Below are 17,432 nucleotides of genomic sequence, written 5' to 3'. Positions count from 1 at the left end.
TGGAACCAGATTGGTGCCGTATATAGTGAACTGTTGAAACCTGGAGAAAGAGTTAATACTGATCGCTACCGACAACAAATGATCAATTTGGACTGTGAATTGGTCGTCAATAATGCGTCCAAATGCATGATTTGTCAAAGAAGTATTGAAATCATTTGGATGGGAGATGTAACTGAACTTGTACTCTCCGGACTTGACTCTATCCGATCAACACCTTCTTGCATCTATGGAGCAAGCGCTTGTAGAGAAATACTTCGCTGAGTATAAAAAAATGAATCGAGAGGAGAAACCTGTATGAAAGATGGCCAAAATATATAGAATCAAATAGTCATTTTGAATAAATACGTTGTAACTATACATTGTAAGTAATTGTTTTCCTTATTGTCCACATACCTACTAACAAATAGGAGTTTTTTAATTAATTTAAAGGCTATTTTATAAGATTCAGTTGACCCCTCTAACTTTATACAATAGCACGGAACCCTGTGGTGTAGTTTGACAATTCAATGGCTATTTAATAGCATCATTGGATTGCAGCTCACTAGTACAGAGCTGTGATTTCAGAAAACCTGCCAAAAACGTTTTTGAACAGAGCTTAATGCATCATTAAGCTGCTTATTTAGACAAGTGGTGCTGACATCTTTTGTATATACTCATACCATCTGCTAGAACGAAAATATCAAAACAATCAACGAATCCAACAACATAATAAGTGCTATTCACAAGAAACGACGTGTCCTTCGAGTCTCTTTATTACATCACTACAATATAAACGCAAAACAAATGAATCACAGTATAACTTCCATGGTTTCCACGACTTATTTGCCACAAGGACTTGCACTGTCCCTTCCCGAGCTCGTACCCTCGCGGTAATCCACCAGACCGGCCGTGGACGTCGTCGCCGCCAACGTGCTCGAGCTGCTGGCCAGGCTGGCGATGTCACTGAACCAATTCCCCAGATGGTTCAGCCTCTCCGGCTGAACCGCCAGTGGTTTTCATATGACGTGCGCCGGCAGTGGTTCGTTTCGGTACTCGTCGTTCTTCATTATGACGCACACGGGTCTCTTGATGGGCTCGGGACTCGGTGACCTTCGGGAGAAAGCGGGCGGGCACATATTGCACGAACTGGCGGTGCTCACGTTCGGACTGGTGAGGTTCTGGATCGGCCAGTTGATGTTTGGTGGGTACAGGGGATTGTTACTATACAACAGAGCTAGTTCCGCGGCGAATTTTGATTCGTCCGGGTGCCTGAAAGGGTGATAGAGGTAAGGGATGGGCGGGAATAACGACCTCGATAGTTTCAGGTGTTCTGAGTCAGGATTTAACAGTGACGGTAAGCCGGAAGCGGCGGATATGGGTGGAATCAACGATCTCTGGAGGTTTGGACTGTCCATAGTGGGCGAAATCAACGGGGACATGGAGAAACCGAACTTGGGTTCTTTTTTGATCAGCGGTTTGGGTTTCCGTCTCGGTCGGTACTTATAGTCTGGATGTTCCTTCATATGAAGTGCCCTGAAAGAATAGAAAGGGAATTTCAATTTAGCTGTTTCTTTGAATGTATTTAATAAGTTAATAAACTAATGTTAATAAGGTGTAAATAATGTCAATGTTTACTTCTGAAAAAAAATGGATTTAATAGAAAATTTAAGGATTGTTTTTAAAAGAACGCAAATTTTGAGAGCATATAATGAAATTTGCTGATGACACAGTTATTATGGCAAAAGATATATCTCTGCCTAGGGCAATAGAAAAAGTGCAAGTGGTAGTCAACAAAATCTACAAATGGACAAAAGATTGGAAAATTCAACTTAATAGCTCCAAATCTGTCTACGTTAATTTTGCATTAAGGCGAAATAATAAAAACTTAATTATATCACTCAATGGATGCCCGATTCCTCAAGCAGAATCAGCAAAATACCTTAGAATCCATCTTGACGGTAGATTAAATTGGAAGCATCACGTTGGACAAAAAGCAAAACACATTAGAACCAAAATAAAACAACTATACTGGTTAGTCGGAAGATACTCCCAACTTGATCTAAAATCAAAGAGGTTGATCTATAATACAATTATAAAGCCAATTTGGACCTATGGGGTGCAAATATGGGGTTGCACTAAAAATTCAAATCAGTTAGTCATACAGCGCTGTCAAAACAAGATTCTTCGATTGATTACCAATGCCTATCGCTATGTAACCAATGAAGAACTGCACGATGACCTGGAAATCAAATGGATTTGCGAAGTTGTTCACTAAATGTTCACACAAGTTCGTGTGGTTTTGTTCGTTTCAATCTCCTGACATCCTGTGCGCTGTCCAGCAGTTGTATTGCTTCCACGTTAATATGATTTAGTAATCTTCTTTCGTGTTTCAAGGCGAAATCCTGCACAACTTCGCAAATCTATTTGATTTCCAGGTCATTGTGAAGTTCTTCATTGATTACATAGCGATAGGCATTGGTAATCAATCGAAGAACCTTGTTTTGACAGCGCTGTATGACTAACTGATTTGAATTTTTAGTGTAACCCCATATTTGCATCCGTCCAAATTGGCTTTATAATTGTATTATAGATCAACCTCTTTGATTTTAGATTAAGTTGAGAGTATCTTCCGACTAACCAGTATAGTTGTTTTATTTTTGTTCTAATGTGTTTTGCTTTTTGTCTAACCGTCAAGATGGATACCAAGGTATTTTGCTGATTCTGCTTGAGGAATCGAGCATCCATTGAGTGATATAATTAAGTTTTTATTATTTCGCCTTAATGCAAAATTAACGTAGACAGATTTGGAGCTATTAAGTTGAATTTTCCAATCTTTCGTCCATTTGTAGATTTTGTTGACTGCCACTTGCACTTTTTCTATTGCCCTAGGCAGAGATATATCTCATAATAACTGTGTCGTCAGCAAAGGTTCCAAGAAGTGTTTCTTTTGTTTTTGGAATGTCAGCAGTGTAGAGCAGATACAGGAGAGGTCCTAAGACGCTACCTTATGGAACTCCAGCCGAGATATTTTTAAATGTCGAGAACGCCATTTCGTGCGACACTCTAAATTTACTTCGGAATAAATATGACTCCAGCAATTCACAATAGTTACGCGGTAACAATTTGCTCACCTTACAGATTAATTCCAAATACCAAACCCGATCAAAAGTTTGGGACATCCAGGAATATAATAGGGCAGTATTTCTTTTCTTCAAACGCTCTTTCAATAGCTGCAGTTACTCTGTGCACTTGATCGATTGTTGAATGGTGATTTCGTAAACCAAACTGGAAATCTGGTATTGTTACCAAATGTTTAACACGTTTAAATATCAGTTTCTCAAATAGCTTTGATATTGCAGGTAGTAGCGAAATAGGCCTGTAAGATTCGACTTGTTCTGCAGGTTTGTCAGGAGTGACAGTGAATGAATAAAACTTTATGAAAGTTGGTTTATGATTCAATACTGAAGGTCAGTATATAACTAATAATATACTTTAACTGTATGAAATTGTATTATAGAGTGTGAAAGCTTTATGAGCATGTGTGTTATTGTTCAGAATATACATGAACATGTGCTTAAAATGTATGAGGAGAGAAATAATGCTGACTGTTTTGCAAATATAGCAAATTCATTAAGGAGAATGCAGTCATTAAATGTAGTTTTATCATTGCATTTTTGAGTTCTACGACAATATATGCATTAGATGTACTATAATGTTAAAATAACTTATCATACATAACATTACTGTTTCTTATTTATGTAGATTAGAATTTTGTTATATGTCAAAATTAAAATGTACTAAAACTCGTTTAAACACGTGGGTTCATTGCTGTTTTGTATTAACTATATGTTCAAAACTTCTTCGGACATACTATATATTTATTGAGCGAGTGTAAGGTGTCGATATGTTGTTGTAACTGAGAATCAACAATTTTCTATTGTTTTTTTCCAGAACGATATTCGACTATTCCCTTTATTATTCTTTCACCGGTATCCGGACGAATCTTCCTATTTTAGCTTTTATTCGAGCACACTGGCTGTTCGAGCCTCGTTTCCGATCGACTGACGAAATGTAGCTACTACACACTCCAATAGGTCCCGCACGGCTTAGAACAAAAGGTAGTGGCGCGTAAACGGTCCATTGTCGGGGCGAAAGGATTTGAGACGGAGCCCCATCTAGCGGCCTGAATGGCGACACAGGAGGTGCTCAATGTGCCCGTACAATGGCGGCATTATCTTTTGTCGCCAGATGAATGTGTCACAATACCTCGGATCGGGGTATTGTGCCTCGTCGAAGAGCTGCATCCGAGTAACTTCTTAGTTTGCCAATTCAATCGACCGAGAATTGTCGTAATCTCGATTCCGCGGATACTTTTTTATAGGTTAGATTGATACGGGGGGTGCTATTATTCTTTTATTGAATTATCGGCCTCTATAAACCTCGGTAAATAAACTATTATCGCATGGTATATAGCGTTTTATTATTTTGGCTAAATCAATGTACATTGATTCATTTTGATACGCTATTTTCTGTTCAGCATCGTATTTCAATTTTAATTGTTTAAAAAAACGTTTATTAATAAATCATCATCAACTGCTCAGCAATTTGAAAGCTCTTTTTTTTCCTGCTATTTGTAAAAATAAAAATATTGGCCTTGAGAGTATTTTAAACTGATTTCTATATATTTTGTTATGTCGAAAGCGAAAATAATATTGAAAAAGTTCCTGGAGATAGGAATTGCTTAATTTTATCAATATTGAAGGTTAAGATTTAGTATGATACAGTTCTTGAGTTTTTTCACAGTTTCATAAAAAAGCTTTAAAGTATGCTGTTTTAATGCTTTTATTACTGTGGCTCATTCAGTACATCTCAAAGAAACCTACAAAAAATTGGAATTGGTTTTTCGCAAATTAAAATATGACGACCATCGCTGGCGGTACTGCTGTAATTTTACACTTTTGTGCATATTGCTCACAAAAGCTGAGTTTACCTTGCTTTTTGAGTATGGGAAATATTGGTTGTGATTGATAAAGTAATTTATAAATTCACCTTCGAAAGATGGAGATTCAGATATGTAGTCCGAAAGTTTCCAGGCTTCTCATAAACAAAGGTGAAAGGATGTGTTTTCGCCGGGCCAAACATCAGACGGCTTATAACTGACTAACGCTTAAGGAGGTCATAAATAAATTATTAGGCAATAATAAAAACCCTAACTACATACAAATCATCAAAACAATTTTGAGTTTTATCTTTCCTAATGAGTCTAAATTCATTTCCACCTTTGATGATATTTGTGTATCTAATCGTTGTGTGAATTGTGTGCTAATAACTGTGTATATTAAACCAAAAACATGTATCTTTAATAGTTTGCAAATAAAATAATATTTTTGAACTTTATTCTTTTTTATTTTGATATATTAACTAATTTAACATTGTTATTCAAATTTTCTTGACAATTTACGTATTTCCCAATGACAAAAAGTTATTTTTAGTTTCCAACCAATCATAAAACCGCCGGCTTGGTTGGACACTCCTCCAACTATTGCGATAGTCGCGGGTTCGAGTTCTGCTGGGGCATGGTTGTAAATTTATGTATGTGGTTGTTTAACATTTGTAATTGTCCTTAGGCAAGAGTGCAAAATCCTATAAGGAAAATGATCCCATTCACGCCAGTAAGACCTGCTGGGTAAGACTGGATGATTTCTAAGTTGGTTATTCGCCAGTCGGTAGGTTTAATGGCGAGGACCGTGGTTCAGAGCCCACGTTAAACTGTAGGCCCGGTCCAGATAAACCCATAGTTGGTAAAAAGGAGATTTTAAAATATATTTAAAAAATCACAAAACCTAAACAGTTCTTTGTTTTTTTTGCAGACCTGCGTAATCATGTCAAAATCTTTACTGTTAACTAGACCACTTGTTACTCTTTTCATTGTTTATATTTTAAGACCCTTTTAAGCAATGATGTAACTTATGGCTGTTTTATTTCATATGCGAACAAAATGCAAAAAAACACTCTTATGTATCTTCTATATATCAATTTTTACTGGTGTAGTTGAACATTTGTTACCTTTTTCATCGTTCACATTTTTTGAAATCCTTTTAAGCAATGATGTCATATATGATAGAAAAAATAATATACATTATAACATGTCGATTGAAAAGCCCGCCGCCTACCTACTATAGTAAAATGTGGTGGATCAGGAAGCAATTTGAAGCCCAATTCATAGATTTTTGCCATTGTTTTCACTGACTTGTGACACGGTGCATTGTTTTGGTGAAGCAGCACTTTCAAACTTTAAAACGGTCGAATAACGCTATGTAATAGTCGCAGTTGATGGTCCTTCCTTTTTCAAGGTAGTCAATGAAAATTATTCCATGCTCATCCCAAAATACAGACGCCATAACCTTGCCAGCCGAATATTGCGTTTTCCCATGCTTTGGAGCGAGTTCATCGTGTGCAGTTCACTCGGATGATTGTCGATTGGACTTCGGAGTGAAACGATGGAGGTATGTTTCATCCATTGTCACATATCAACGTAAAAATTTGGATTTAGTACGCTTGATCATCTTGAAACACTGCTCCGAATCATCAATTCGTCGTTGTTTTTGGTCAAAAGTGAGCTCGCGCGTCACCCACTTTGCACAGAGCTTTCTCATACCCAAATATTCGTGAATGATATGATATAAACGTTAGTTGATATCTTTAGAGTGTCTGCTATTTCATTCAGCTTCATTTTACGGTCATTCAAATTGATTTTGTGGATTTTTGAAATGTTTTCGTCATGGCAACAACCTTTTTTGGACGTCCACTGCGTTCACCGTCTTGGGTGCTCATTTCATCCCGTCTAAACTTAGCATACCAAGCCTGGATGGTTGATTTTCCCGGGGCAGTATCCGGAAATCTGGCATCAAGCCAAGTTTTTTGCTTCAACTGTATATTTTCTCATCAAAAAGCATTATTTTATCAACACACAAAATTCATTTTTATCAGTTTTTTTCATAATAACAAAAGCTTCACAGAAAATACTATAATACACGAACTAATGATCGGACAGCTGTCAAATTTATACACGCATCTTTTGAGTGTTAGAGCTAATTAAAAAACATATGGATTTAATTCTAGTAGCGCCATCTATGTGTCAGGCCGTGGACTTTTCAGTTGACCTGTTATTATTTATTTATTATTACGTTTATGATTAGTTGTATGCTTTGCTGGCTGTTGAATTAGGTTACGATATCGTTGACAATACAAGCGGAAAAATCGCGGACAGGAAAAAAGGGGGGCGCCAGTCGCGTTTCCCAATAAATCTGCAACTCTGTTTACAGACTTAATCCTCGGGGCTCCGGAGCGCATTCACACACAAACACACACACACATGCACACGCTCGGATCGCAGTCGCCTCTGAACGCGTACATTACGTCTTTATTAATACCATGCCGGATTAATCCCCCCGCGGCATAATGGGATGCGTCTGGCGGCATTCTCAGGGCGTGGGCTGTTATCTTTTGTACAACAGACGACCTGCTTTGTAGTAATTCATTTTAAATCTCTGTTTATTGGGATGGGGTGGGGGCGGGGGGTCTAGGGTGGCGGCGGTGGCGAGGGTTGGCGCGGCGGAGACTCCGGAGGATCTGCACCGCCATCAATTACGGCCACAAAGGGCGCGCGACGACGCCTTTTGTGGGAGGATTGTCGACTTCGCCACACCGCTCCGGAGGTTTCGTTCGTTCCGTTCTTTTCTGCTTCTTTTTCTTCCACTCTGCGTTTGTTATTTTCGCGAGGCGATTTCGGTTGTGTGATCGCGTGCGATAACGGAACGTTTTTTTTCACTTTGGGAGGAGGGAATTAATATGGTTAAAGAGAAGAACCTAGACGAGAATGTTCCAGAGGAGAAGTCCTTCAATATTTGTTTTTCTAAATAATAAGATGTCATTTTTCTTTTTACTTATTATAGTAATTTAGAGCTTTTAACAGGTCAATTGAAAAGTCCCCGGCCTACCATAGTAAAACACATTTTTTTGGCAAAATTAGTTTTGTTATTCTATATAATTCCCTTCAAGGGTGATACACCGATTATAGCGACCCTCCAACCTTTCGATGCCATTTTTGTAGCACGATTTGTCCTTTGCTTCAAAATAAGCCTCAATTTCGTCAATCACCTCTTCATTCAACGAAAATTTCTTCCCTGCGAGCATTCTTTTGAGATCTGAGAACAGGAAATATTCGCTGGGGGCCAGATCTGGAGAATACAGCGGATGAGGAAGCAATTAGAAACCCAATTCATGGATTTTTGCCATCGTTTTCACTGACTTGTGACAGGGTTCTTCAAATTCGGCCGTTTTTTGGCGATTTCGTCTTTCAAACAGTCCAATAACGCTATATAATATTCGCTGTTGATGGTCCTTCCTTTTTCAAGGTATTCAATGAAAATTATTCCATGCGCATCTCAAAATACAGACGCCATAACATTGCCAGCCGACTATTGCATTTTCCCACGCTTTGGAGCGGGTTCATCGTGTGCAGTCCACTCGGGTGACAGTCGACTGGTCTTTGGGGTGAAATGATGGAGCCATGTTTCATCCATTGTCACATATTGAGGCAAAACAAATCGGGTAAGAAAAACAAGATAGTCAAGTTTTAGTAATTAGTTTTCTACTGGATATAGCCTAATCATAGTTCATATAATAGTTACAATAAGTCATAAGCCCTTAAGATGGCATAAAGGACATAGATTTCTCTTTGAACAGTAGAGTACTATCTGTATCTAGAGTCAGGAAGGATATTCAATTTGCAAAATTGTAGAAAAACTCGGAGTTTCATGTAAAGGAGTATGTTATGGGCTAATGGAGGAAATCAAGAACGAAAGAGATCTGGACGTACCGAATCGAAGACAAAGCTAGAAGTTAGCTTTGTTGTAATGTTATCGAAATGAATTAGATGATTGACAGTATCTCTAGTTACTGCGATTTTAAATCAAACGCAAGAAAAACCAGTTTTAAGTACAACTATAAAGATATATTTACCAAAAAAATGAGACTAAAAAAAAAAAACAACTGGAAACTGTCTTGTGGACGGATAAGTCCACATCTCAGAATTTTGAATCTTCTAGGGGTGTGAAGTGTGTGCTGTGAAGACTACTGAGTACGTATGTGGTCGTGTGACGGTTTAGGTTTTGAAAAACTGACCGAAAGTGAATAAAACAGGCTCAAATATTTTTGGAATATATTGCTCCTTCTAGAGTTCTAGAATATTGACCAACTGAACGTAGGACACTGGGCTTCGACTAATTAAATAAGTTAATAAAAAGAATGAGATGTAATAACTTAATAGCTTATTGTTTGCAAACTTTTGAACGGTGTATATATCGCAAAATAGAGCAATATTTTCCTAGAGGCAATAAATCAGATGCGTAAATATTGTACGAACAAAATAATAAATACGCTTATATGGATGTCGTTCTAGTCTACTTCGATACCTGATAATTTATTCAAACAGTTTATAGGCAAATACGTCGATACCCGATGGTATTGATAGAAAAATCTGTACAAACAGTCTCTTCATGGGCTTTTATCAGGTACAACATCGCTTATTGTACAGCGTCTTAAACGATATAATACCAGTGTTGTAACGATAATTCGACTATTGGTTTGTTTATATTACGAAACCTGGGCAAATATCGAATCAAAAAGAGACAGAGGGGGGGAGAGAGAGAGAGAGGAAAAAAATCTCCTGATAAGTTGTTTCCGTGTTTGCAAAAGCCGACCTTTCTTCGCCTCTACGGTTTCTCGCTTTTTACAGATTACGTACACCTTTTGTTGACCAAAGATAATGGGTCCTTTATGCTGATATTATGTGGTAATTCTTGCCGGTTATCGGTGTTCAAATAAAACGGTTCTGGTGGGAACAGATAGGACTATCTGTGTTGTTGGTTATAATATTGAGTTGTTTGCGGTTGTCTCATTTTTGGTCGCCCTGAATGATATCATTCAACGTGAATAATTTCGCCAATATTTGAACAAACTTTATATCTTATAAAAAGGTTTCTTCTTGTAAATATCACAGCTTTTATTAGATACTTTTCATTTGTTCTTGAATCAATTCAAAAATATATTCACATGAGTATATTTACGGTCTTTTAGCCAAAGAAGACATACTATTTAAAAATGGATTATTGAAATGTCTTTAGTCAAACTATTGGCCTATTGATACTATATATTTTTCCCTATTTGAGGTGACTTATGAATGTTATTCCACAAAAACAGTTTCTATATTGATCTAAACACTTCATTGAACCATTTTTTTTTTGATACGATGGTCGTAGTCGGATGGAACCAGGTCTGGAAAATATGGCGGTTGCGATAAAATTTCCCTTCAAAATAATGATCTTTGTCGTTGGTTATAACATTGAGTTGTTTGCGGCTGTCTCATTTTTGGTCGCCCTGAATGATATCATTCATCATGAATAATTTCGCCAATATTTAAACAAACTTTATATCTTATGAAAAGGTTTCTTTTTGTAAATATGAGAGCTTTTATTAGATACTTTTCATTTGTTCTTGAATCAATTCAAAAATATATTTACATGGGTATATTTACGGTCTTTTCGCCAAAGAAGACACAGTATTTAAAAATGGATTGTTGAAATGTCTTTAGTCAAACTATTGGCCTATTGATACTATATATTTTCCCCTCCTTTGAGGCGACCTATGCACGTCATTCCACAAAAACAGTTTCTCTCTTGAGCTAAACACTTCATTGAACCATTTTTTTTCGATACGATGGTCGTAGTAGGACAAAAAGGTTTCTCTTTGTAAATATGATAGGTTTTATTAGATACTTTTCATTTGTTCTTGAATCAATTCAACAGTAAGATGAGTTGAATAAATACATGAGTATATTTCCGGCCTTTTCGCTAAAGAAAATACATTATTTGACGATGGAATATTAAAATTTATTTATACAAGCAATTGGTCTCATCATTTTATACATTTTTCCCATCTTTGAGACAATTTATAGATGTCACTTCAAAAGTACAATTTCTCTCTTGTGCTAAACAATTCATCGAGCCATATCTTTTTCGATGCGAAGAGATGGTGGTAGTCGGATGAAACCAGGTTTGGAAAGTACGGCGGTTGCGATAAAACTTCCAATAAAAGTAATTTCAATACTTCTTTGATTTGATTGTACAAAACTGTTTTAAATTTACGTTAAAATGGCTACAAAGGAGGCTCGATCAAGTCATCAATTTAATATTTGAGATGTGTTGCTGAAATTCAATAAAATCGAGTTAATTGAATACGAGAAATAAAGCATAAGAGTAACGAACAGATTGGTGAGAAACGAAGTTATATTTGGGGCTGAAAAGTGCTGTTGATGGAATTACATGTATGGAACTAAAAAAATATCGAACTAAATGTATTAAATAAAATAAATGAAACATAACTTCCATAGTGGAATAATAGGAAAAGAGTTATCCATCATGATAATGTTCGATCACACACTAATTTAGTAACTTCTCAAAAATTTTCTCTCATTCGTCTTGTAATCCATACCTATCGATTTCTTCAGAGCTCTGCTAATGGAGATAATTTCCAGAGAGGTATGTGGAAACCATTCGAATCAGTTTTCCAACCAGAAGCAACAAAAGTAAGAAGAAAAATAAGAATTTGTTGAGCCTTCACCATTCAATCTTATGTAAAATAAAGTATCTACTAAACATTATTTAGAAATGAGGGCAATTTAAAGCATGATGTTTGCCATGATAAATTTTGATGTTTTAGTAAAAATAGTTCCATTGAAAATTTGATGTAAGAAGAAGAATCACGAGGAATCTTCTATCTACCGTTATCAATGATGTTTTTGCTTAAAAATGTAGATAATAATAGTTTAACTAAATTAATGTTCACACCATTTGTGGATCGTGACGAATAATATAAGATGGTGTTTATCTCTAGAATAAGTTAGAATAATCCTTCGAATAAGTTAGGATATACTTTAAAATAAGTTAGAATAGTAGCTAGAATAAGACTTAGTTTATAAGTTGTACAGCAGATCACTTACTGAAGTGATCTTCTACATGTCAGAATGGTTATATTATATAACTGAAATCATATAATAATACTTATTGCCCACGGGCAGATTATGGACGTTCTAAGAGATTAATATAAAAAAATATACCAGAATACAATTATAGATAGTTTTTATATAGTATAGTCCAAGCCATTCATAAATCAATCCAATGCAATTTCTAAGCTCTTCATAAGATCAAATTATTGTCACAGGGAGCGACGTCAGGAGAATCCAGCGAATGGTGTTAGACATTTAAGCGTTTCCAGGTAGATCTCGCGTATTTTGCATCATGTGGTCAGATGTTATTATTCATTGTTGTTGTTACTCGACTAAAATGCACCTATCGCAATTTATTCCCAACCTTCTTTGGTCAATATCACCCTCATCACTAACATTTAAGATCAATTGACGAGTCCCAGTCATAGATTTCCTCATATTAAACCATTTATCGTACTCTATACGTGCAGCTAAGTTTGTCTATAGAAAAAAGTTAGAAACAAAGTTATGTTTAAACATTTCAGTGATTTCTCATCATTGTTTATTTTGATTTATCATTTTTGAACATATTCGAACTGAAAGGGATTGAAAATGTTGTTGATTTTTTTTAGTTACTGTGAAATAATGTCATGAGTAACATTGATAATATTTAAACAATTTGTGTATATTATTTCATTACATTCTCTGAATTTTTGGTCATAACAGATTACGAAATATTACGAAATTCGACTAATAAAATGTTGATTTATTTAAATTGGCACGAATTAATTTGAAAATATCATACGTTTATTTTGATTCCTTATTTTTTGGTTTATTTATTTTTTGAGTTTTCTTGTAAATTTAATATACCCTTATTTGACATTAATGTACCTTTTAACTATATTTTGGTTTATTATTTTGTTGTTTTTTTTTTCTGTGTGCTATTCTATACCTCTTCTAAAGTCTCCTTCTTTTTTCCCTCTGTAGTTCTTCACATTTATGTCCAGTTTTTGTGAGTCTCTTGTTTCTTATACATTTGTTTTAATAATTTCTTAATCTCTTGATGTTTTCTGTCTAGGTCTGCTTGATTTGCATTTGGCCTTTTTGTTTTTTAATATTTATATTTTGATGGACAGTTTTGTAATCCTAATTCTTGTTAATCAATTTTTCTTACTGTTGTTTTACTTGTTTCATTATATTTCTTCCGTATGTGATAGCGCTGTTTTTTCATTTGTGTGGTCATATCAGTTTAATCTAAGTTTAACCGTTTCCCATAATATTATTTAAAGTATGAAACTTTAGTATGCTTCAAATTTGTCCGGTCCTGTCTTTTTTACTGTAATGGACATATGCGTTTTTTTTAGCCTTACTTAGAAAGGTTTGTGATTTTTAATTATTATTTACAGTATAGCTAATAACTACTTTGTTTTATTTTTTTCATTTTTTATGTAGATTGGCTTTAAAATTATGTAGATTGGCAAAAAAATAACAATAATTAGATGTTAAAATAAAATTATACCCATAGCTGATAGTGTGTTTTGTTTTGCAGTGTTGCTAGTTAATTAATTAATTTAATTAATGATATATATGTAAATTTTTTATTTATAATCACACAAAACTAATAAATAAATCAGGTAATATTAAAATTGTTATCTCAGTTGTCTGTATTGGTTTATGGTGAAACGAAACAGAGGAAATCTGAAGAAAGGCATTAAAAATGTGATGATATTAACGGATGGTGGTCACTATTTCGAACTTTTTTTTTATAAAATAAGAAATATCCATGGCAATGCCGTAATCATTGAATTCGGCCAAGTTGCAGCAACTTGAACTCACATCAGGTTTTCTAAATCGAGATTAGACGAACATACACGAGCTTTTTATCGAATGAAGGTAGAAAGATGGGAAGGAAGAACTACTTCATCTAAAATTTTTGTATTTAAATCCATTTTTTTCTGAATTACATAAATATTATGCTCGAAATATAACAGGAATAAAATCGTAGAGAACGCTAGATAGAGTATTACTTAATGTCACACAAATATTGAATTTTGGTTTATGGTTAATTGTTTTATAGGGAATTGGAATGGAGAAGAATGGAGATTCATAAATATTATAATCAGACTCTATCACAGACTATCAAACCCTGCGAAGTATACAAGTTGTAATTAAACATAAAATCTAAAAAATGGTACCTCTCTGTAATTCCTATTTTAATTATAAAATAATTTAAAACTTAAATATTTTAGTCTTATCTCTTTGTCAAATAAAATCACCAATTCTATAAATCAAATGTAGTGATTAATTTTAATTAATAACTTTATGAAATAATCATAACAAATATATTGTTTAATATCGCAATATTGAGTAAACATAAATGCGATTGCTTTGATATAGTATTAATTTGTTATTGTTTGTAAATATGAATTATCAGTGAAAAAATAATACACCTTCATTGAAAAATCAAAAAACGAGAATATTTTAGTATAACATCCTTATCAAATAATTACATCAAATTTAGTGTTTAATTTTAACTCACAACCTTGTGAAACAATTATAACAAATAGTTAATAATTAAAAATTAGTCTATATTTCATATATTTATTAACATATATGTTCAGTATCGTTGGTTTTATTTTAGATTAAAAATTTTTCTTTTCATAAACCTTGAAACTGTTCGTTAACATTCCATTTTTATTTCGCAATTTTGCATAAGAATTTTTTAGTCTCCTTTTTACCAACTAGGGTTTATCTGGACTGGACCTACAGTTTAACGTGGGCTACGAACCACGGTCTTCGGTTTTCGGCATAAGCCTATCGACTGGCTAGTGACTAACTTAGAAATCATTCCAGAAGACATCCGGTCTTAGCCAGCCTGGTTACTGTCGTGACTGGGATCATTTTCCTTGCCGAATTCTATACTCTTACCCATGTCCCAGCGGGATTCGAACTCGCGACTATCGCAACAGTAGGTGGGACCGTCCTGTCGCCTTTACCACTGTGCCAACCAGGCCGGCTTGCATGAGAATTAATGTAACTTATTTGCTATAATATGGTTTGTTATTGTATATTAAAACTTTCTTTAATTAAATGATTGTTTTATTATTGTTGTATATACGAAGGATCATTATTTCTTCGCTACAGTTTCATCTCTCAAACCAACTCTATTTCCTCGGATATCTGGCTGTTTTTTTTTTGGAAAGTGGATAAAGTATTATCACAAATGTATTTAAATGGGATTACTTTGTTTTTTTTAATATGTTATATTTATTTATTAATGTTAGTAATGTTACGGAATAATAGAAAAAAAGTAATCGATGTATGGCTAAAAGTTTGAATTTTGAGCTTATAAATATTTAGCTTTTTATTCACTATATATTCTGCAATTTATCTAGCGATGATAGTTGTATGTGTCAGTATAAATGTGTCAAGCGGAATTATGAAGGACAATTGTGTATATTATTTGGTGTTTGTTCTAATTATATATTCTTTACTTTTCCTTCAATTATATTTGGTTCATTGTTATTTATTTGAAAACAATATATATTTAAATTCGAACAAAATATTGTATATATTATATACTTACTGTTGAAGCTGTTGATAAAGTTGGACATGAGGGTTTAAGAGATTAAAATGCTTCTCCTTGACCGATATTCAGATATTTTGGAGTCATACATAACTAACCTATACTTCAGAGTTAAACAATAAGATGCCTGTTCTAACTTAAAAAAAAAAACAAGCAGGTGTCAAAGGGAACTGTATCCAGTCCTTTATCTGCTGTACACTCGGTATTTGTTTGCGTTCAATGAAAATATTGTCGATACATTTGCAGATGACACTGCAATTCTAGCCATTGGTGATAACATCACTGGATCAACCGAAGAGGTACAAACAGTTATTGCAGATATAAAGTGCTGTACAGAAAAATGACGTAATGGTAATGACGTTACCAACAAAATAATCAAGTACAAGCCAGTATATATAAATCAACAAGTAGTCCCGTATGGAAATACAACCAAATATCTTGATGCTATTGATGTTAAACTCATTTAAACATACCAAAGAAAAATATGAAGAATTAGACGAAAGCAAAAAAAAACTGGTTATTGGGTAGATATTCGGCCCTGTCAGTATATAATAAGCTTTCACTTTATCAACAAGTCTTGAAACCAGTTTGGACTTATGATATTCAACTCTGGGGTTGTACCAGCCAAAGCATTTAAACAGTGACATATATTCATTGAAAAAAACAGACACTCTGCTATATTTTCTACATACCACAGGGGTAATTTCTAGGATTTAAGTTACTCCGTGTCACTTATTTGATCCCTTTATTCATTATTTAATGTTATACTCAACACCTAATTGTTTTTTTCTGATTTTATTGTATTATTTTTTTATTAACACCCGAATATTAATACACTAATCTTACTTTATTTTTATTATATGTTTTATCTTATTATATATATTATTTACGCTCATTTATGTTGATTTTATAATTTCTACTTGTATTTTTGGGAAGATTAAAACGTCTCTTTTATACATATACACATTGTCACATCTGCATTCATGAAGAAGACTTAGTTAATTAGCAGCTATACGACATTATTTATGGGCCCCAAAAGGCCCAAAATGTCTATGTCTAATTTGAATTAAAACAAATGGTTTAGCATTAATTTACTAGATTGCTATAATAATTTATCGTATATAGTAGTTTTTGTTGTTAAGTTACTAACCTCAGTCTTTTAGCTTCATCGATGAAAGGTCTCTTCTCGCTCTCGCTTAACAGCTTCCATTCGGCACCCAGCCGTTTCGAAATCTCCGAGTTGTGCATCTTGGGGTTCTCCTGGGCCATCTTCCGCCTCTGGCCCCTGCTCCACACCATGAAGGCGTTCATGGGCCTCTTGATGTGCTCTTGTCCGCCGCCGTGGACCGTCGTGGTCGCCGTCGTAGCCGTCGGTTTCGGAGACGACATCACCGTGTCTATTCGATCACCACCGAATCAACGATACGACTCCAGGTACATAGATCGCGATCGAACCACCGACTCTGGCCAGGCTGTTTCGGGGGAGGATTCGGTCCTGCAGTTGTGTCTCGTGTACGGTCTGATGCGGCCGACTGGCGTCGGAACCCTCGGGCCCTACGAGGGCCACGCTTTGTGGGCGTGGCCTGTGCTCGCGCCCGGAGTTATTGCTCGATTTATCGGGCTTCAAAGTGGCCGTTTTGTGTTATGTTGTGTTTTGTGCCCCGATGGCCTTTGTAGGTGTTGCTCTACGGTTAAGTGAGGTGAGAGGGGGGGGCGGTCGCGCGCGGGGTAGAACTGTTAACCGACCGTTTGTGAGGAGGACGGTGGAGGGTTGGTTTTTCCCCCCCGTGACAGTTTGGCCTCATTGTGCGGCTATAGTTT

The 17,432-nt window shown here is 35.2% G+C and overlaps 1 protein-coding gene across 1 annotated transcript; it reads right to left on the bottom strand.

Annotated features, from left to right (window-relative positions):
* Positions 1-990: 990 nt before the first annotated feature.
* On the bottom strand, positions 991-17,129 carry LOC143201936 (uncharacterized). Its single transcript, XM_076413141.1, has 2 exons — positions 16,762-17,129; positions 991-1,512 (listed from the first exon to the last, which is right to left on the bottom strand). Exons 1-2 carry the CDS (start codon positions 16,998-17,000, stop codon positions 996-998), a joined length of 756 nt encoding a protein of 251 aa, XP_076269256.1. The 5' UTR covers positions 17,001-17,129; the 3' UTR covers positions 991-995.
* Positions 17,130-17,432: the final 303 nt, after the last annotated feature.

This window comes from Rhynchophorus ferrugineus, unplaced genomic scaffold, assembly GCF_030347505.1.
Source record: "Rhynchophorus ferrugineus isolate W39M unplaced genomic scaffold, kcgeb_rfMv2 rfM9, whole genome shotgun sequence".
NCBI classification, from domain to species: domain Eukaryota; kingdom Metazoa; phylum Arthropoda; class Insecta; order Coleoptera; family Curculionidae; genus Rhynchophorus; species Rhynchophorus ferrugineus.
This window is presented reverse-complemented; position numbering and strand designations above follow the sequence as displayed.

Bases quoted from the DNA above. Each gene is read 5' to 3' on its own strand.
- LOC143201936 (XM_076413141.1), bottom strand. From the start codon at position 17,000: ATGTCGTCTCCGAAACCGACGGCTACGACGGCGACCACGACGGTCCAC. The intron at 1,513-16,761 runs GTTAGTAACTTA...CTATTCTTTCAG, and splicing joins GATGAAGCTAAAAGACTGAG to GGCACTTCATATGAAGGAAC.